The 22,473-nt window shown below is 35.0% G+C and overlaps 1 protein-coding gene across 1 annotated transcript in view; it reads left to right on the forward strand.

Annotated features, from left to right (window-relative positions):
• Positions 1 to 22,473, forward strand: part of LOC129230100 (E3 ubiquitin-protein ligase UBR4-like) — a 163,168-nt gene that overhangs the window by 108,471 nt on the left and 32,224 nt on the right. The window contains exons 48-57 of the mRNA XM_054864498.1: positions 419 to 511; positions 1,384 to 1,671; positions 1,776 to 6,980; positions 10,578 to 11,092; positions 11,594 to 11,766; positions 12,850 to 13,166; positions 17,431 to 17,671; positions 19,568 to 19,765; positions 19,866 to 19,987; positions 21,835 to 22,092. Coding sequence (XP_054720473.1) covers positions 419 to 511; positions 1,384 to 1,671; positions 1,776 to 6,980; positions 10,578 to 11,092; positions 11,594 to 11,766; positions 12,850 to 13,166; positions 17,431 to 17,671; positions 19,568 to 19,765; positions 19,866 to 19,987; positions 21,835 to 22,092 — 7,410 coding nt within the window. The remainder of the gene's footprint in view (positions 1 to 418; positions 512 to 1,383; positions 1,672 to 1,775; positions 6,981 to 10,577; positions 11,093 to 11,593; positions 11,767 to 12,849; positions 13,167 to 17,430; positions 17,672 to 19,567; positions 19,766 to 19,865; positions 19,988 to 21,834; positions 22,093 to 22,473) is intronic.

Consider the following 22,473-nt stretch of genomic DNA (forward strand, 5'->3'; position numbering starts at 1 on the left):
TTTTTTTTTCAAACTCAAATATTATTTACAACTTCAGTAAAATTTTGTTCATTAATATTAGTTTATCATGTATTTAAATCTGAATTGTGTGTATCACTTTGTTTACGGGCATGGTAAAGAAGAATTACTAGTCTGTCACATATCTTGATTTCATCAGTTGTGTGGCAATAGTTTCTGTTAAATATCAAACAACTCCCTCTTTAATCAAAATATTTAGCAACTATGCTGGTCACATAGTAGCATTTCACTCATATAACTTTCATTTTAGTAGTTGGTGGCGATGTAAAACTTGAGAGGTACCCAGGAGTTTTTTTGGGGCGGAACATTTTAAAGAAATTGTTTGAATTTGCAGCTAGGTTTACATCTTTACTTAGATCTGTTTTCGTTTAATTTTGTGTAATCTTTTTTTCCCCTCTAGGACTGCCACATTCTTACTTTCAGTGGATCAGGCTCTGTTTCTGATCATCTGGTATTACATCCGCAGCTAGAATCAGGAAATTACATAATAAAAGTGAGTTTTCTTTCTTAAATTTCATATTTTGTAGTTTTTCAGTGTCAAACAGACAACTAATACTTGACCATTCTATATTGTTCAAACCTGGATCACATCACTCGACATGACTATTGATGTTATTGATAGCTTACAGAAGCTTGTTTAACAGGTCAACCAAAAGTGCCCCAATATGAGGTCACTGTGACCTCTCAAAAAATTTCTTATTCAACAAATTTTGACTGATGAGTCAGAAAAACTAGAGCCAGTATTGCAATAATTTTTTAAATCATTTTTCAATGGTACCTAATATCTCTTCTCATTGGATGTATGTGTGTATGTATATATGACGGGTTTTATTTTTTTTCATTCCACAGAATTTGAAGTTTCATTCAGTAAATTGTGAATTTTTCCCTCCACCAAAATTTTAGGTTTGGGGCACCTTTAGAGGCAATGTGCAAAACTGTATAATTTTACTGAAAGTTTAAAAACAGTTTTGAACTCTTGAAAAGTCAAAGAGTAGCAATTAATTGTTTTGCTAATTTTACTTTAAAAAATGTTATGAGGAAATCGTTTTGATAATGTGAAAAATTTTAAACAATTAACTTATTTGAGAGGTAGGGGAAAGATATACTGGTTTAAAATGATCAATATTTAAGTAAAGATGAATGTAATTCCACAAAATAATTGTAATTTTGCTATCATTACAGGTTTTTGTATCAACAATAAAAATACTTTAATGACATTATGTAAAGAAATGTTCTGTTTAAAGATACAAGAACTTTTTATAGACTTCACCTGACATTTTTTTTCCCTGTCTACGTTTTGAATATGTGTTATAATTTTTACAAAGTTAGTTAATAAATGTTTTAATGTTTTTCAATTGCTTTTAGGCCATGTGGCTACCAGGATCTCAGACAGAATTGGCTCTTGTGACTGCTGACATGGTTAAAATATATGACTTATCCCAAGATGCTCTTAGTCCCCAATTCTTCTTTCTTTTACCTAGCGAAAAAATCCGGGACTGCTGTTTCATCTTCTCCGATGATGGACAGCGCCATTTGGTGCTAATGTCTTCTGCTGGTCACATCTATTATCAACCAATGGTAGAAGAAAGCTGCGCAAAGCATGGACCATTTTATGTTACTAATATTTTGGAAACAAAGCATCCAGACTTAAAGGTAAAGACCATTTCTGGTTATTCATACCTAAAATACTTTCAAGCTTTTTCCCTTGAATTTGTTGAAATTTGATTACATGGTAATGTATTTTCATTTGATTTCAGGATTCCAATGGAATGATTGGTGGAGGTGGTGTATCAATCTACTACTCTCACACTTTACAACTCTTGTTCTTCAGCTACACCCAAGGGAAAAGCTTCATTGCACCCTTATCTAGAATGTCTCCTCAGCTGTCCCAGATGTTTTTGATACAGATGAAAAATAACAGTAATAATGGAAACAATAGTGGGAACAGCAAACCCAGTCCACAGCCCCTATGCCAGTGGTCTGAGGTGGCTAATCATCCTGGTCTGATCTTGGCTCAGATGCAGGCTTCCAACAATCCTGTGATACTCATGGTGAAGCCTGACACAGTGTTGGTACAAGAAATTAAATTCCTGACAGCAAAATCAAAAATTACAGACATGGTTGCAATAAGGCATATCATCACCTGCGGTGAACTGAGGACTACACTCATTCTTCTGTGTGAAGATGGTAGCCTGCGGATATACATGGCTAATCAGGATCAGACAAATTATTGGCTAACTCCCGCTTTTCAATCTACATCAGCATCCAGTTCCAACAAGCCCTTAAAGAAGAAGAAAGCTGCTAAAAGTGGCCGTCCTGTGGGTAGTGTTTCTTTCCCAGTAGATTTTTTCGAACATTGTACTGCTATGAATGACATTGAATTTGGAGGAAATGATGTTCTGCAAGTATATAATACTCAACAAATCAAGCATCGTTTGAACACCACAGGGTTATATATTGCAAGCACAAAGCCCGCAGGATTCACTATTGAAGTCACTAATGCAGATAATTCCATGGTTATGGTTGGTTGCCGCATTCTTGTTGGCAATCAAGATATTCAACGAGCTCCATCCTATATTGAGATATTTGGTCGCAGCGTTCAAGTCAATCTAACAAGAAACCGATGGTACGATTTTCCTTTTTCACGTGAAGAATCTCTCACCGCAGACAAGAAGCTGTCTATATTTTTTGGTGCCAGTTCTGATTCTTCTGGAGTTACAATGGTGGATTCAATCAAAATTTTTGGTAAAACTAAGGAATCTTTTGGATGGCCTGAAGATAATGATGACTTCCCCACTCAAGCAACTGCTGGAGCATCTGGGAATTCTGCTACTGAGTCTGGAGTTGAGGTGGATGGTATTCCTGCAGCTCCATTGCCTCTCACTCCCTTAGATCGCCTTGTGAGTAGCAGCTTAGAGCTTCTAGATGGATGTTTTTCAGCAGGAAGCAGTTCAGATGATAAGCTTCAATTGAAAAATGCTGCCATTGATTTAACCACATCTATGTTAACTTTACCTACTCCTTCAGTTGTACATGATCATGTAAAAATCTTATTATCAACCCTCCACAATAATCGCAATGCATATTGTTCTCATAAAGATGAGGCTCTTCTTAATTATGTTTTACAATGTCTGAATGCCAGTCAAGAAGGAAAACCATCTGAAGAGCTTGATGGTGAAGCTTTGTATCGTTTAGTTGCCATCACTAGAGGGGTGGCTGTTGCTCGCCCTGCAAATTTGGTGCGTTTCGCTGAAAACCATGATTCGCTCATGATTACGGAATCAGCAATATCCGAGTCGGACCAGAGTGTCAAATTTATTCAAGATGAAAACAGCACTCAATCAACAGAAAAACATACTTCTGGAAATACAGACAGTCCTCCAAAATTTGAATTTTCTAGTTCAGCTCATTTTATCATACAACTTACTGATGCATTTTGGCACCTGCATTCCATGCAACCCTCAAATCCAGCCATAGCTCCTGTATCTTTCCGAGGACTAGTTCATGTGGAGTCCACTGTCCATGCCTTAATTGAAGTGATTCATGCATTTACAACATGTGATCTTGAACATGTAGCCCTAGCTACTAAGCTTTATGTCAGACTGCTTTTGTGTGAAGATACTGTTGTAAGCTTTGCTGCCAAGCAAGCTTTGATTCGAGTTCTCAGACCACGAGTCAGAAGGAGAAAAGTTTTCATCCCATCTCCTCCTCACTGTAGTACTCCTGGTGAAATTCATGATTCTGAAAGCAATGAGACTAGGCATCCTCAACCTCAAGCTCCTTCTCAATCAGTTCCAAGTACATCTAGCCAAGCTCAAGCACAAGTGCCTGCTCCTGCAGAATTGGTTGAATTTCAGTCAGACCTGGAACCATTTGAAATAGTGGAAGGCTTGGATCCACTTGTCTTATTACCTGCTGATGGCTCACAAGGTGTACCCAATCTAGAGGCACTCATAGCCGGACCTGGAGGGTTCCCAATGCTTGACATGCCTCCAGATGATGATGAGACCATGGTAGAGCTGGCCATAGCTTTGAGTTTGCAAGATCAACCTGAAGACCAGGCTGGGGGATTATCTCTTCAAGCCTTATCCCTTGCATCTCAAGGTTCTCACCATGCTTCTTCATTAGAGGGAGGACATTACTCTGACACTACAGCATCTGCCGGTGGCAGTGATGATGAGGGAAGCACTGCAGCCACCGACGGGTCAACGCTGCGAACTTCTCCTGCAGAACAAGGGGGCAGTGCTGGCTCTGAAAGTGGCGGTAGTGGTGTGGAATCTATCATGGGAGAGCATAATGTGAGTGGAAGAAGCAGTGCTTATGGTGACAATGTTCAGGAAAGTATCGCCACTGGAGCCAGGTCAGAGACAAGTTCAGTTGGCTTACCAAGCTCCACCATGCCTCAAGGGGAAGAAGGTCTTGACATTGACACAGATGTTGATACCAGCTTCAGGCTTCACACATTGCGACTCATGCTTCTTGAAAAAATGCTCAATTACCTACCTGAGCTGTCTGAAGTGGGGGGAGTCCGAGCCATTCCTTTCATGCAAGTCATTTTGATGCTCACATCAGATTTGGTGGGCGAAGAAGAAAAGGACTGCGCTGCTTTAACCAAGCTACTTCCAGTTCTCATATCTGCCTTAGATATGAACAATAAAGATATATCAAAGATTGCTGAAAGAACACCTTCGAGAGAAGTCAATTTAATAGTTATGAGGCTGTTGAGCATTATGATGTCTAGAGTTAAAGGTACTCCTAAATCTAGTTTGGGTGAATCCTCTACCTTCTGTAGCAGTGCAACTGCAATGGCTCTAGTATCGTCAAATGCAATTGATTATTGTCTGCAAGTGTTGAAAGTGCTGCTGGACTACTGGAAAGGCATGCAAACAGAAGACAAATCTTCAAGCATAACTGGAAACTTGCTTAAGTCTCATCCTTTATCACCCCCTCCAGATATGTCACCTTTTTTCTTGAAGCAGTACGTTAAAGGCCATGCAAATGATATTTTTGAAGCATATCCACAACTACTGACAGAGATGGTGTTACGCCTACCTTATCAAATTAAAAAGATTTTGAACTCGGTGCCTGGTTCACAATCCATTTCTTTTTCCCAATCATGGTTTGTGTATTTATGCGAGTATATGATGATGCAGCAAACCCCATTCGTCCGACGACAAGTTAGGAAGCTACTTCTTTTCATTTGTGGGTCTAAAGACAAATATCGCCAACTGAGAGATTTCCATGCTCTTGAATCACATATGAAAGATGTTAAAAATATTTGTGATCAGGGAGGTTATGAAGAATTTCCTGCTGTCAATACTGTTCTTGGCTTATCTTATGATTCATTGATAAACATGATAGAACACTTGAAAGCCTGTAGTGATATTGCTACATCAAGAACTATTAATTGGCAAAAGTTCTGCCAGAAAGATGAGAGCATTTTGCCCTTTTTAATTCATGTAAGCTTCCTTCTGGATGAAGGTGTATCCTCTATCATTCTTCAGTTATTGCAATGTGCTTTATGTGGAGCTAAAGCCATCCAACAACAGCAAATCACTGGCAGTTCAACACCTCAAGTATCCACATCCCCATCTAAAGCACGAAAAGAAAAGGAAAAAGCTGAAACAGATGAAGAAGCTAGTGACCCGTCTAAGACTGATATTGCACAGTGCATGACCTTGGCCCAACAGGTAAACAAATTTGTGGACAGAAACCTATTTAGCCATTTTATCTGTGCTTTTCTACTGGAATCCAACTCAACATCTGTGAGGTGGCAAGCCCATTCGCTTATCTTTCATTTGCATAAAAATTCAACTGCTGCCCAACAAGAGACATTGCTAGACATGATGTGGAAGTTATGGCCAAGGCTCCCTGCATTCGGACGCCGTGCCGCACAATTTGTTGATCTACTCGGATATTTCACTTTGAACATGTCCCAGCAAGAGAAGGAGAAGGATTACATTGAAAAAGGGCTCGAAATCCTTCATCAGCAAAACCAGTTGCTCATGAATCACCCTAATTCCAACATTTATAATTCTTTGCAAGGGTTAGTAGAATTTGATGGATATTATTTAGAGAGTGAGCCCTGCTTAGTGTGCAATAACCCAGAGGTTCCTTATACCAATATCAAGTTGTCTGCCATTAAAGTAGATTCTCGCTTTACAACAACTACTCAGATAGTCAAGCTTATCGGCAGCCACACAATTTCCAAAATTACGCTCCGCATCGGAGACCTGAAGAGAAATAAAATGGTACATACGTTGAACATTTATTACAACAATCGATCGGTCCAGTCAGTAGTTGAACTGAAAAATAGACCCTGGATTTGGAACAAAGCCAAAAAATGCACCCTTGCTGCTGGACAGACTGAACTAAAGATTGAATTCCCCCTTCCCATTGTTGCCTGTAACCTGATGATTGAGTATGCTGATTTTTATGAAAACATCCAGGCATCATCTGAGACACTGCAGTGTCCAAGGTGCAGTGCATCAGTTCCCGCAAATCCAGGAGTATGTGCTAACTGTGGTGAAAATGTATTCCAATGTCATAAGTGCCGTGCAATAAATTATGATGAAAAAGATCCCTTTTTGTGCAATTCATGTGGATTCTGTAAGTATGCTAAATTTGATTATACCATCACTGCAAAACCATGCTGTGCTGTCGATCCCATTGAGAATGAGGAAGACCGTAAAAAAGCTATAAGTACTATAAACAGTTTGCTGGAAAAGGCAGATCGTGTGTACAAACAGCTGATAGCCAACAAGCCAGCCCTGGAGGGTCTCCTGCTACGTATCTATGAACATGGTCTTCTTGAGAAAGGTCCTGAGGAAAGTGCAGGGCTAACAGCTGTTGGAGCTTCTGTGTCATCCACCAATGTTAACAGGGCCATACAACAGCTTGCTCAACGATATTGTGCAGACTGCAAGGCATCATTTGATGAACTGAGCAAAATAGTTCAAAAGGTCAGTTTTCTTGATGTTTCTCTTTTATTATCCTAACAATTCTTGTTTTATTTTTCTAATAATAGCTTTATATACTAACAAATTTCTCTTATGTCAGGAAACGGTGACTTGATTCTAAAATGATCTTTTCCGTATGAGTGCAGCATGGAAATATATTTTAAGAAGTTTTTTTTTAATTAAGAGAGATGCCAAATTATATAAGAAATCTAATGTTCTAGTGATGTATTTCTATTATCATTAATCCGCTATTCTGCTTTCTGCTAGCAAAAAAGCAAATTTAGTTATCACATCAGAAAAATTAATCTTCCTTCCTCAGTGGCAGGATAGCCCTGGGTAGGCCCTGGCCCATATAGAGGGGCAAGGGGTGGCTCAAGCCCCCCTCCCCCTTTGGAATTAGAACTTCCTTGCTTTTAGTACTTTTTTCTTTGCAAAAATGTAAAAACATTTCTTCTCCAGCCATTAATGAATAAGTTATTAAAAATGTCAAATTTTAATGACACTAATCTGTTCTGAAATCGGTTTCTATGGGGAAAATATCCAGCTAAACCACGGGGAAAATATTTGAACCCCCCCCCCCCATTACAATTTTGCATATGGGCGCCCTTGCCCTGCCCTTCTTATCAATTTTTTTCCACACCTCTCTCTTTCTGGCCATGGCTTGCCAATTTTTCACTATTATGGTAGGCAAATCTTTTTCGAGGCAATCAACCCATCTGGGGTTAGGTCGACTTCTTGTTCTAACTCCTGTAGGTTTAGCCAAAAAAAAAAAAATGTTGTTTAATCTGCTCTAGATTAAAATCACTAAATTAGGGAGCTGAGCCATATGACATTTTGACTCCAAAAGAGAACGTGTTGAGTCACTAATATGTATCTCAAAACCATGTTAAAGAAAATTGGTTGCTAATCTTCGAATATGTTGCATAATTGATGTTTGACTATTTTAGTCTATATAAGAACAACATTCCGAAAGTTCCACAAATTTTGCCCTGACTCTTCCGAAAATTTATTTATTTATTTTCCAAAAGAAAGAAGGGGAAAATTTTAACTACTTGCAACCATAGTTACTTGCTCTCTCTCTCTCAATCTCTTTGTCACTTTTAGTGTTATGGTGTTTTAGCCCCCACCCCCCTTTTTTTAATGTTACCTCTTTTCTACGTGTTTTCAATTATTAATCTATAACTTTACTGTTTTTTTTCCTCCCTCTATTTTGTTTACATTGCCATGCACAATCTTTTTTCATATTTAAAGATATTGAAATGTTTGCTTTCAAAGCATTTAGCAATGATTTTTAAATTGCATAACAAAATCTGTTGATATAGTTGACCCAAATTCAAATTTTTAAATTTTACCTCAAACTTCCAAATTTTATAAAGGTACTAAATTCCAAAGTTCAGATAATTTTTTTTGCCATCTATTTATATAATTGGCATAATTGCAAAAAAAAAAGAATTATCTGTGTTCGAGTAATCGTACCAGTGCTCTAGGGAAAAGGCTAATTATTAGTTTCCATCAGATCTTTCGTGCGAGATATTTCTAAAAAAAATTAAACTTTTGGATTTCTCAAAATCTGGAGAGTACGAATAAATTCACTACTAATTGAAAGAAGAAAAAAAAAGTTTTCAGCTGGATGTGACTCACTGTTGTTGTTGAATCTACACAAACATATGAAGTTACATATCAAGTGGTTTAATAATTAGATCATGTATGGTTAAAAAATCAGAAAATTAAATTTTCATTTAAGGGTCTGAGACAAATTTAAATTTTATACAAGCTTTTACTGCATTATGCCCAAATTTTAACTAACAGAAACTTTTTTTTCTCTTAATTTACTTATTTTAGCAGTTGGCAATTCCAATTTTAAATCTAAACTTGTTTAAAAATTTGATATTTAGTTGAAAAAAAAGAAAGTTGCTCACAAAGAAATTGTTGTTATTTAATTCTTTGTACATTAATAATTTTTGACTTCTTTATATTCAAAGGAATGTTAAATATGGATAATATAAGATTAATTAAATTGTATTCTCGTGATCAAAGTATCAGTTATTGAAAACATGTAAAATATTCTAAGCTTTTCTTTTTTCTTTTTTATTTTATTCTCATTATCTTGTACATGCATGAGTGTGATTTCACTTATTACAAACATATCTTAGTCTTTCATATTCAAATGTTTATTTTATGTCTTAGTTTTCATTGCTATGAGTAATATTTGATTCAGTATTTTCAATTTGTTACTGATGTTGCTCTGAAAGTCCAAAATCTGATAAATGTTGACGTTAGCCAGTTAATATCAACATTCACATATCTGCAAAATACGCTCAAATCACTAGTGAAAATAGACATTGTCCAGATTTGGTCTCTTAGGCTATTGCTATGTTCTTGCTAAGATGCCATTTGAAATACAGTTGAACTCAATTAAAACGAAATGTCAAAAATCCACAAATTTGCTCATATTAGACGTTAATTTTAACAACCGTGAATGAATGATACTGTGAAAAAACGAAGGAATACTTACCTATATTTAAAAAATATTACTACTAATAGACACATTGTAATCTAACTCTTAGAACATACGGAAAAAAGTAACTAATTTCTCATAAATGAATGTTTTTGGAAAATATTGAAAAAGGAAGATGATAGTCGACAATCGCGGAATAGGTTGTAATACACAATGAAAGATGAACAGTTTTATTTTCGAGTAAATTGAAATGTCCACGGGTAAGCAAATGTACGGGATTTATTTTCTACTAGTGATACCCACACGGCTTTGCCTGTAATAGAAAAATGAAAAGGTCTTTTGGTTCGCCTGTATATTTACAAATAATGTATGGTGAATTTTCTCGCCTGTTGGCTTGTACCCATCTTACGGTTCCACGTTATGATAATTTCGTATCTCGCCAATTGGCTTGTGCCCATGTTACGTTTCCACGTTATGATAATTTCGTAACTTACTTGTCCATCTTATGATATTTTTTTTCTTAAAATTGGAATAGAAAAAGAACCACATCGAATTTTCGAAAAATCGCTTCAAGGTGCACACCCCCATGCTACATACTAACTTTGTGCCAAATTAAATGAAAATCGGCCAAACGGTCTTGGCGCTATGCGCGTCACAGACATCCAGACATCCTCTGGACAGAGAGACTTTCAGCTTTATTATTAGTAAAGATGCAAAATGTTTTAATATTTTTTTCTCTCAATACAAAAGAAAATTACAGTATTCAACCACAAACATTTTAAGTAAAAAGAACAGAATTTTTTTTTTCGTTTTAACCGATACTTTCAATTTAATGCACATATTATACGTAAAATTTTTTAATGTAATTAGATAGCAAACCAAACTTTAAAAAAAAATGTTCATTTTAGCCATGATTTCATATTAAACGTGATCGTATTAAAAGACTTCAACTGTATATCTCATTATCTCATTGGAAATGATTATGGTTTGATTACATAGACTTCAGGACTAAAGTTAGCTTTGAAAATATTACTATTTGTTTCTTTTACCACACTTAACAAACATATCTCAACAAATTTTTGTGAATATATATTTTTTAAAATCAATGCTTCATAATTTAACCTTACCATTTTTATTTTTAGGTTCTTGCATCACGGAAAGAACTGGTCGACTATGAGCGCCGCCAACGTGAGTCACGAAGTAAATTGGCATCTGCTCCCCAGATGAGCCAGGAATCCATCTTCAATAAGCGCCAGCCTGTGGATGATGCCAAAACGTCCGGCTTTGCTTTGGGCAAATGCTATGGATGTGCCAGCTCTGCTGTGGAACATTGCATCACTCTCTTGAGGGCACTCTCTACAAATACACAGTACAGGCTCATCCTGTGCAGCCAGGGGCTAATCAGAGAGCTAGTCGCCTACAACCTGAGACACGGCAATGTGCGTGTCAGACACGAGGTACGGCAGTTGCTCTGCTCTCTCACTCGTGACAATCCACGAGCTACCTCGGACCTGAACTCTCTGTTGATGGAGAAAATTGCTATGGCACTCAAGGGGCATGTCACCAGCCCAGATCTGGCTGCTGCAGTACGTCACGAAGTTGCACTGCTTGCCAGCAGCCTGCAGAAGGAAGATTCCTGCTGGGAACAGAGATTAAGGTGAGTTGATTGGGATGCATGCTGTTCTATTTCATGAGTGAGTGTAGAGGTAAAGAAAGCAACTCGACTTTTGGTGATTTCATTGTCTGATTCATGATGGGAGGATTGGAAACTATGCACAATCCTTCAGCGAATTTGAAAAAAATCTCTCATTCTGTGAGAAGACTGGAGATGCTGCAAAAATTGGCCATAAAGCACAGCAATTTTTTATGTTTACTTTTGCTGTCAATTTTCATGAAAAAAGGGTGTAGTTGTTCTCAAAAATGAATGCACCCCTCTAGAAAGCCATTGTAAAGTACTGAAGCATCTTCTATGATGGGAAAATCCTTATTTTAGTAACATTTAGTAATGATTGTGCTAAGATTTTAAAATTAAGCTTGATAGTTTTTTTTCCTTTTTCTTCTTTGTATTTTTCTCCTAATTTATTTTTGGTTTTTTGTTTGAAATGAATCTTCGACTCAAAATTGGGAATTCATTTTTGTGATTTTTCCTGTATTTCAGGTGTGTGATGAAACTTTTCTTGATGGGAGTAAATGCCAAGAGTTCTGTAGTAATGGAGAGCATCACTCTGCCCTGCCTCAAGATTCTCCAAGTCCTCATCAAGCCAGAGCCCTTCCAGAGCAAGAAAAATAAAGACAAGAATGTGGATGCACTCGCAACTATCAATGTTGCTGGTGAGTTTTTTTTTTTTTTTTTTTTTTGGGGGGGGGGTGTCATTTTACTGGTATGCTATTTATTCTCACCGTTTGAAGTGCACTTGTTTCACAATATGAATACTTTTACTGTTAAACCACATAAATTAGTCATTATATAATCTAAAACTTGTAATTATTTCCTATTGCGTTGTCTTCTGTGCTAATTTTTCAAAATTCAGTTTCATGTTCCAGTTTTAGAAGTAGTGCTGATAATACTGAAAAGAAATCAATATGATTTTCATAAAATAATCCTTAATACTTAAAAAGTAAAACTAAATCTTTATTGTAAGCAACTGCAATTCTTGGAAACACATTTTGGTTGCAATGTGTAAAAAGAAGAAGGTGAAATTATAGCAGAAATCCTACATCATTATTGACTTTTTAAATTTCAAAAGTAAAATTTTATATGTCTGAGGTGAAAAAGAAACTAAACAAAAGAAAAAGGTAGTGTCTTTTTTTTGACAATGCATTTTGTTTCCTTTCTCAGTTTAACATTCCATGTAAAGAATTTTTCATTTTCGATCCTTGAAATATTAAACTAAATCAAGATTCTACTGTTCATATATACATGCATATACTTTTATACTCTTGTTCCATTGCTTGGACTTAATGAGAAGCATAGACTCTATTTCTATATAATGCAATAAAATTTTGAAGGTTTCCAGAAACATTGTTAAAATAATATTTTTTGGCTCATTAACAGGCGTAGCGTATGAGATAGTCTATTACTACACACACAAAAAAATTATTTAAATATTGTTTATGGAAGTTTAAAAATTTAAATGTTTTATATAGAAGTACAATCTTTATGTGTTCTACATTAAGTTCATGCAATAAAACAAGAATCGAATGTATTTGGAGTTGTTTTAGGGAACAATTGAAACATTTGTTACTGTGGAATTGCTATTTTTCCATTATGTACTTCGAAATTCAGAAACTTAATGTAGAATTGTTGTTGTGAATTTGAGTCTGACTTATATGTTTGTTTTGTTCAAAAGCAGTCATTTGGCACAAATATAATTATTTTCAATTTGTTGATCATTTCCCTGATTTTGTTTTAAGCTAACATGAGAGTGGGTGTGGATCTGAAGGGCTGGCTGGCTGGCGACACCAAGAACTCCTTCCGTGCCTGGAAGAGCAGGATGCCCCCAAGGCCTCCCACAGACCAGGGCACTCCTAATGTCTCCAAGATGAAGAAAGACGAAGTTCGTGCCCAGTACCTGATGGAAAAGTATGGTGGCATGTGGAGGGAAAAAACTCACCAGCACTTGCTTCAGCTGAAGCTGCTCCAGTCTAATTGGCTACGTCTAGTCATGTTTAATCCTTCTTCCCAGGCCGCTCGGACAATGGCTTGTAATGTCGTGGAAGCTCTGTGCCAGGTATTTTGACTAAAACTCATTATTTTAGAGATACTAAATGAAGTGCAATTATGAATATAGTACAAGGACACTTTTGAAAATAATGATAATTATAACACTTTAAAAGGAAGAATCGTAACTTGGAGTTGATTTACAAGAGAAATAAAAATATTTTATTAGTTAAATTCAAATTAGTTTTAACAAAATGCAATGCATATTGCAACTTCTGAATAGTGTAAGGCATCCTTTTCACCTTTAGTTCTATTTAAAATTAAATAGTTAATTTATTGTTCTCCCCTTGGAGAGATAGATCCCTAATGATAACTAGCAGCATGTTTTCTTTTTTTGCATGTATTGCACATATTGAAGTAAGCAGTTTCACATGTATTGAGTAGATTTATTAAGTACTATTTCTAATTCAATATTTTGTGTTTATTGCTTGTTGAATGACACCAATTAGTTATTATTCGACTGCTTATTTTTGTGGCTTTATACTGCTTACTTATAACATTCACAGGGTTTTCAATTTCTTATTATTTGGCGGAGTTTCTCTGCAAAAATTGAAACTTTTCAACTCCGCAAATAAGTTATCATGCTCTGCATTTCATGTTGAAATTCATAATCCAGCGACTTCCAGCAAGCAAGCATGTGCTTTATCTAAACTTGTACAAAAAGACTGCTGTAAAACTTCTTTCACAAAATAAGACTTGCAAAATGCCAAGCACCTTTTCTTCCTTTTATGATCTTAAATTTCATTGGATTGTTAACTGGATTTTTTAAAATACTAATTATTGTCTCCTGTAATGTCATTAAAATTTTTAATAGTATCTTTAGTCTTCTATTTTATTATATTTTGTTATTTTAATATTTAAATTGCAGTCATGTACAGAGGCGTAGCTAGACCCGACTTTCGGGGGGGGGGTTCTTCTTTTATATATATATATATATATATATATATATATATATATATATATATATATATATATATATGTATATATATATATGTATATATATATATGTGTATATATGTATATATATATATGTATATATATATATATATATATATAAATATATATGTGTATATATATATATATAAATATATATTTTATATAAAAATATATATATATATATATATGTGTGTAGTGTGTGTGTGTGTGTGTGTGTAAATTTTTTCAGTATTAAAAAAAATAAGAGAGAGGTGAATCTTACATACTTTGGAATGGGGTGCCCCAACTCCGATACTTGTGTCAAACAAAACAAAAGCAAAGATTTTTTTATTTTTTTAATGTTGTGGAAAATTCAACTTTTTTTTCTTTTCTTTTCCCTCCATTTAATTTAAAGTGAAATTTTCTAGCAACGTCTTGTCAAAACCAGTCTGTCCAAATCAGGGGGAAATCAAATATCTGATGAGCGTGTTCCGTTCATTTCAGTGTGACTGCTTAATTTAGAGGCTAACACACATCTACAAAAGCTGGCATCCCTGAAAGCTAATAGATACTTTCATTTCCGCCTGTAAACTGGATGTTTGACTTTCAATCTCATCGGTGGTCAGACGATAAAGACTATTTTTACTAACTTGGTTTGAACTAAAAGTACGAAATAAAATAAAAAATACTTCTTGAATTATAACCCGCAAAAAATGAAATTGCTTTTCACATCGTTATATTTATATGTTGCTTTTTATGTATTTACATTTATGCTAATTTTAAAGCAGTTAATAAAATCTGAATAAAAAAAGTTAGGGAAGAAATATAGGCGGTAGAAAGTTATTAGCTCAAATGCATACCATCTGTTCTCCTCTCAAGTCTTTATTTTTAATTTTATTAGCTGATTTAGAATTTACATAAATATCTATTTGAGAGAGCAACAGCAATTTTCGGGTATTATAAACAGTAGTCTTTTTTATTTTCCACTTTTTAATCCGAACCAAGCTAACAGAAATAATCTAGATTCATTTCGTTTTTAAACATTTTATTCATCTAATGCTATGCAGTTTTTCTTTTGAATTAAAATAAAATTACTTTCAGAAGTGTCCGATGGGACTAATGCTGCTTTGCAGACTGTACTTCGTTTTCTTCAGACGACGTTAACTTTCTCTTTTTAGAGCAATCCTTTTCGTCATTTTAATTTTTTTTCTTTGGGTCGAAAAAAGCTTGTTATCGGACTTGCTCGCTTCATTATGCAACAACTTTTACTTAGAATGTACTATTTTAAACAGACTGTACGTTTCCAAAAGAATACGCAGTAAATACTGGCTGAAAAATCAATGTGATTGCAATGGATACTCTGGTTAGCAAAGGTCGTTTTGACTATGACTTATGACACACACGAGACCATACCCAACAAAAACCTCTATCCTCTCGAATTCCGATTATGCTATCATTTTCGGATTCGAAGCCCAATGATCTTTCAGCAAACAAAAACATTTTCTTCAACTCAGAAGCAGAGGAATTGTCTTCAAGAGCTGAGGAGGCAGTGGAAAAAAGGGAGAAATGCGTTCCACGAATAGGCTTTCCAGGAAGATTAACCAAAGGACAGTTGTTTCGCGCACTTTCTTGGAAGAAGAGTAAAGGGGTGAAATTCGCAGATTTGATATGTTAAGATGAATATTTCAAGTTCATGGTTAAAGGTCATTCAAGTTAAAAGCCATTTTGCTCTGTTATCTAGATTAGTACTGTTCTTTGGTCGCTCTCTTTCTTAAAATTGTGATTCCTTAGAAAACCGAAATGATAGGAGTGAAAACAAAGTATCAGTTTTTTTTAAGTGATGAAAAAAGGAAAATCGTAGAATACTGGCCAAGTTAGATTTGCTGCAACTGCTAACCTCGAGAGGATAGATAATGAATCAAAAAAAAAAAAAAAATCAGGGACTAAAAAGCAATAAAAGACTTTTTCTTGAAAAAGATATGCTTAAAGTTTCTTTTACTGTCAAAATGATTCCTTAAACTCACAATAAAGCACTTAATTATGTAATAATAGAATAAATACCTAACAAAACTAATTAAGAGGAGTTTTAATCAAGAGCCCATATTCTCTTTAGTATCAATTTCAAATTTTCACCATCATATTTCAAATTTCTATAAAAAGTTTCTTAAAGCCCCCGGATTTTAAAACCTCTTTATCTCGATTTTTTTCTTTATTGTGAAATTCGAAATATACAGATTCGACTGTATGCAATATTCCCACTGCGTGGCTCATAAAATTAAACATATTTAACAATTTGCAGTATCTATGACAAAGAAAGGCTGCATATACGTGGATTTAACAAATCAATCTCATTACTAAAGCGAAGTGTCGAATTTCACTCAATTATCAAAAAATTGTTGCAGCTGAGGGAGGCGGCTTTATGCTTGAGGGTCACATACGGAGCAGATTTTCAATGGCATTGGCGGGGCGGGGGGGGGGGAGCGAAGTGAATTTTTGACCTTTGTTACTGAGAAAAAAAGTCGTTTTGAATTTTTTTTTTTTTTCTTCTTTTTTTTTCTTTCTTTTCCCTCTTCTTTTTCTCTTTTTTTTTTTTTTTTTGAGACTAACGTTTTGGGGGGGGGGGGGGGGGGTTGTCCCCAAACACCCCACTTAGCTACGTCCCTGGTCATGTAGGTATAAGAAATTCAAGTAAGCTAAAACTTCAACAAGGTCTTGTCCCTCCCCCCTCCCCTTTTTTTAGGAAAATTTTTGGAAAAACTCATTTGAGCATTCTGGATTTTAGATTCTGACTCAAAAAAATAGTGAAAACTCCCGTGGTTCAGTATTTGTTGTGTTTTTTCTTGGTTTTGCTGAAAAATAATTAACATATAGGGACACACTTACCTCTAGATTGTTGCAAATCTTCATCATTGTTACCGAAAGATTTTATTGTTTCTTATTTTTCTTGCCATAATATTCCTCATTTTTAATGATACAGTAAAACCCCTCCTAATGGACACCCCTCTTATGCGGACAATTTTTAATTCCCCAGTTCCAACGTAAATAAACTTATTAAAACCCCTGTCCTGCTCACACCTCTCTATTGCAGACAAAAAAATTTGTCCCATTAGTGTTCATATTAGAGGGATTTTACTGTATTTTCCAATGTTTTTTTTTTTTGATATTTCCAAAAAATATATAGATGGATATGCATGTACAACAGATGTAGTTGATACCATTTTTCTGCATGTGTTACTTTTTACTGATTTTCAAGCAATTTTCAAAAACAACTATACTTGACAAGTTTTATAATTATAACTAGTGTTCATTAACTTTCTAAATGCACTTTATTTTTTAAAAAAAATCCCTCTCATGCTTAGCTTCCCAGCCGTCGTCGAGAAGTGCTAGACATGTTGACTGCATATCTGGATGACCTTGGCACTGCCGGAGAGAGTGCTGCGGAGTTCCTGTCATTGTACCAAAATCTCATCAGTCCCATCCCCTGGAAGCATTACCTTGCCCTGCGAGGACTGCTGCCTCACATTGGGAACTTAATCACCCGAGAAATTGAACACCTCTCTTACTTGGAAGAGACTACCTTGAACTCGGACCTCTCACAAGGTACCAGCCTCGTTCCGTTCTTTTGTCATTATATAATACAATAGAATCTCATTTGTCCGAAGTCAATTTCATTGATATTTTTTTTATTTTTTAAGTACATGAACAATATTCTTTTAAGGTCACCGAGGACAACAAGTTCTGCTGCCAACAGAGTTGTCTCTCACACATTTTTTTTTATTTTTCCTCCCACACCCACCAGTAATTGTTTGAAACACTGTAAATAAATCTTGCTTTTAAAGTGCTATTAAATTCATAACCTACTGAATTGAGAAATAAAGTTTTGATCAATTGAGTAATATGTTTAACCCGTTCGGGACGAAAAACGCATCCGTATGTCACGTTAAGTAGTACGCAGCCGGCCATACGACGCTTTTCTGCATTTTGTATTTAGAACGAAATGTTTACTATTAGATGGCGTTACTTATCCATGTTCCATTCAAATGATTGCTCTCCTGCAATAGTATTTCTCTGTCTGACATCAGAATGGGGTCTGTCAAGAGTCTGTAATTAATTGGATTTCATGAAAGAAAATATAAACATGTGCTCGCAAGTGAGAAGGGAAACGTATACTCATTTTGAAGTGGCTCTTGCTAGTTTCAGTTCCATTTATAATGGGATTGGAAGGGAGATATTCTAGCAAGGGATTTTACTTTTATGTTCATTTGGTAGCCATGGTGAACACGTTTTATCTTTCCGAGGAGGAAATATCTTAATTTATGACTGATCCATCTATGGATCTTTTGGGTCACATTGTAACAACTATAAATTATTTTTGTTGGAGTTCTTCATACAGTAGTTACTTTCGAAAATGATACGCTGAAAAAGAAGGCAAAGAACTTAGACGGAGATGGGTAATTTGCTAAAAGCAGAATAAAAGACGTAACACTACGTGTGAGTGTAAAATTCTCAATGCGCATTTATCTGTGCTTTGAAATTTTTCACGCGGCTTTAAAATATTAATTGTTACAATATTCTTCAAGTATTTCATAATATTAAGCGCAAATATTTTTCCTGTTTTGTAGAAAATATATTGTTTAATTTTGGTACTTTTAGTTATTGCAAAAAGCAATATATTTTGCATTTTTATCATTAAATAACAATTATTTTCATCCAGTTTTTTGTTTTGATTGAAATTTTGATACATTTTATCATATATTAAAAAATGGTTTCATTTCTGCTTAGAGTATACATTTTATCCATTATTATGTATGCGTCCTTTCGGAAATTGCGTATTAGGCTTAGCGGGAGAAATTGCCCGGCCTGTGCGCAGTCCGGGTGTAACAGCTGCCGTCCTGAGGGAGCGCTATCTTCTGCGGACTGCCGTCCCGAACGGGTTAACTAACATAAAAAAAAGTTTATTTCAGTATTACCAAATGCCTTATAAATAAAATCTAAATATCGCTTTAAGATGAATAAAAGCTAAAGTACACAAAGTGTACATATAATATGTCTTATAAAATTCTCACTGTATTATCTGATTTGTGCAACATTTATTGAGCGTATTAATTGTTTACAGTTAAAGAGATATGTAATTTAATTATATTTAGTAATTGTTTTGCACACTTGCATGTTAAAGACCAAAGTTAGTTTCTGTATAATCTCTTGATGGCTATTTTTTACATCGTTTCTTTTATCTAAGTTTTTAATTAACCAAAGGGGGTATGATCACAACCATTTTGTGTTAATTGTCGTTCTACTGTGCTTTCTTAATGTAATAATTATTTTTCTTCTTGATAGTCAAGTTTGAATGGACTCAGAAGTTTTCTTTGTTGTATAAATTTGTTTTATATTAATCCCTGGGATGTTTTCCTTTTCTATACTTCCAAAGGAAACCACAAATGGAGCACTTTCAAATAATTTATCTTTATTTTAAGGTCATCAATATCTCAATTTCAGGATATGCTTTGAAGATGTTGACTGAGCTGCTAGAATCGTTCATTGAAGTGAACACAATCCGGCAGCACTACAAATCCAGACTAGTGGGCTGTGTCTTGAATGGATACCTATCACTACGAAAGCTAGTCGTGCAAAGGACAAAACTCATTGACGAGACACAGGAGAAATTGCTGGAACTATTGGAAGAGATGACTACAGGTATGATGTAAACTTTTGATGTACTGAATTTTTATTTGGTAGTTTTATTTTTAATATATACGTAGTGAGCGTGGTGCATTTATCAACAATGTTTCTGCAGGCACAGAATCAGAAACAATGGCTTTCATGGCAGTGTGCGTTGAGACTGTCAAGAAGTATGGCTTAGACGATCTCAGAACACCAGTATTTATCTTTGAAAGACTATGTTCCGTTATTTTTCCGGTGAGTGAGTTTCTTCTTCTCGTACCTACCTTTCACTACAAAAATATTATTTAGAAAGCTATCATAAAATTTAAAAGATTTTTTTTAAATCCTCCTCTGAAATGAGGATATTTTTAAACATTATTTCCACTACTAAAGCAAGGCCTAGGCTATGTAGATTTATATTGCTTTGAGTTATGCTAGTAAAAAAGATTTTGGGTAACTTTTTTGTTAATCATTTGAGAGAAAATGTATAAGACCAGGGGTCCATTCAGACACAAATTGGGTCCGCTTTGTGACCCCCTTCACAAAACTCCATGTCGTAAAAGTGGCCTTTCACAAAATTTCATTTGTAAAAGGTTTTTCCATCATTTTTAAGCTCAACCAATTTGTCTGGAAGCAGAACATCAGAGAGAGAGAAAAAGAAAAAAAAAACCCAGCTTCCATCTCTCAGCCAGTGAAATCCTGTGTGAAGAAGATTTATTATTAGCTCACTTGAACAGGTGATGAATAGAAAGGGTCATGATGTACTTAGATCGCACTTATGATAAAAATATTAATAATCAATTTTTGCAGCTAAAAGCTGAACTAGAAACAAAAGTTTGTTCAGAAAACAAAAAATCTGAAGCAAACAAATCTCTGCTCTCATTTTAAAGCAAATTGGTTCCTAAATGGAAAAATAGTGTAAAAAGTATATTTTAAAGAAGAAAAATTTTGGTGTCTCTATTTAAATACTTCCTTATAATGTTCGTTACATACTGTAAAGTGTAGGTAAACAGAACATAAAGGATTTCTGTTGGTGCAATTTTTGTTTGTCTGCATTTTCAAAATTGACCTCTAAGTGGGATCAACCTCCATTAACTACATTTTTTTTCAGGAACGGTGAGTGGTCACTCCAGAGAAGTTTCATTATACAATTACAGTATCGATTTAACGATTGTCAAGGTACTGGGAAAATGTATCAATAAATCAAGGATATCGTAAAATCAAGGAGCATAAACAGCCAATTCAGTCAAATCCGGATCCGTGAAATTTATCATTAAATTGAGGAAATCCTTAAGTCAAAGTTTTACTGTAAAAAATAGACTTACAACAATTTTGCTCTCAATGGCTCATTTGTTTCTATTCATACACACACATGTTCGTAAACTGAACTGTTGATTATCTATGCACTAATTTAGGCTTTTACAGAAAAAAAAAGAAATCTAAAAATTGAATTTCAAGTGTCAGCAAAGCAGCTACAGCCAAACGACTGCCGAAAGCAGCCAAAAAAAGACAACCAGCTGCTTATGCAGATTGCTAGTTAACGAATAAAAGCAAACAATTGAAATTTTTTAAATATATTTTTTTGTTCTCCTCAAAACTCTCTTTACGACGGTTTAGTATGCTTAAAAATAAAATCGCAATCTGGGTCTAAGAATACAAATGGATTTTTGGATGATAGTAGAGCTTTGTTAGATAAAAACACTATTAAAATAATCGCACTACAGAAGACTCCTAAGCAAACTGTGGTACAGGGGTTGCTTGGCTTCTGTCCAGGTCAAAAAACCTGAGCTGTCAGGACCTCAACCTATAAGTAAATCTGTAGTAAGACCAAGGGATCTTGGGGTGTTAAGCGACCCTAGAGAGCATAATATGATAACTATCTGTTTTTCCGAAATACTTTTGAAAAAGAAGGTTAAATCAATCCAGATTTATTTTTCCCATGCCAATAAGGATTTCTTTTTTAATCATTTTTTCTTACACTTATTTTTGAAAATCTTACTCTTTTAACTTGTGGAGATAGTAGACACTGGACAGAAAGCATAATCCAAATTTCCATAATTTGTTTACATAATTTTTTTAATATGATTTCTTCTTGTTTCCAGGAGGAAAGTGATTCTGGAGAATTCTACATCATCCTGGAGAAAGATCCTCAGCAGGAAGATTTCCTGCAAGGCAGGATGCTGGGCAACCCTTACAGCTCCAACGAGCCTGGAATGGGGCCACTGATGCGGGACGTCAAGAACAAGATCTGTCAGGATTGTGAGTTAGTTGCTCTGCTGGAAGACGACAGCGGAATGGAACTCCTTGTCAACAATAAAATCATAAACCTTGACCTGCCCATCAAAGATGTGTATCGCAAGGTGTGTGGTTTAAAACTCAATTTGTACCTTACTGTGCAGAAATTCTTGTTACTAGTAAACATGTACTTTTACCGACTAAGTTTAATTGATTCCATTGAAAAAGGCATGTTTGCCAAATATTTCATTTATATTTTTAAGACCCCTTCTTCGGTGTGAAAAAACTGGAATTCAAGAAAAATGTAAAACTGTTGCATAGAAATACCTTCAAATTATTGCAAAAACTTGGAAGAAAAACCTTCAAATAAAAGATCTGATACATCGCTTGAGCTAATGTTATTTTATCATTCACAGTGTGAACTTTCTTGCGTAGGTCAAATTAAATGAGCTCTCAAAACGTATTCAAAAAAGGGTGAACATTATATGAAGAAGGAACAGCTGATA

The sequence above is a fragment of the Uloborus diversus genome, chromosome 9 (assembly GCF_026930045.1).
Source record: "Uloborus diversus isolate 005 chromosome 9, Udiv.v.3.1, whole genome shotgun sequence".
Classification (NCBI taxonomy): Eukaryota; Metazoa; Arthropoda; class Arachnida; order Araneae; family Uloboridae; genus Uloborus; species Uloborus diversus.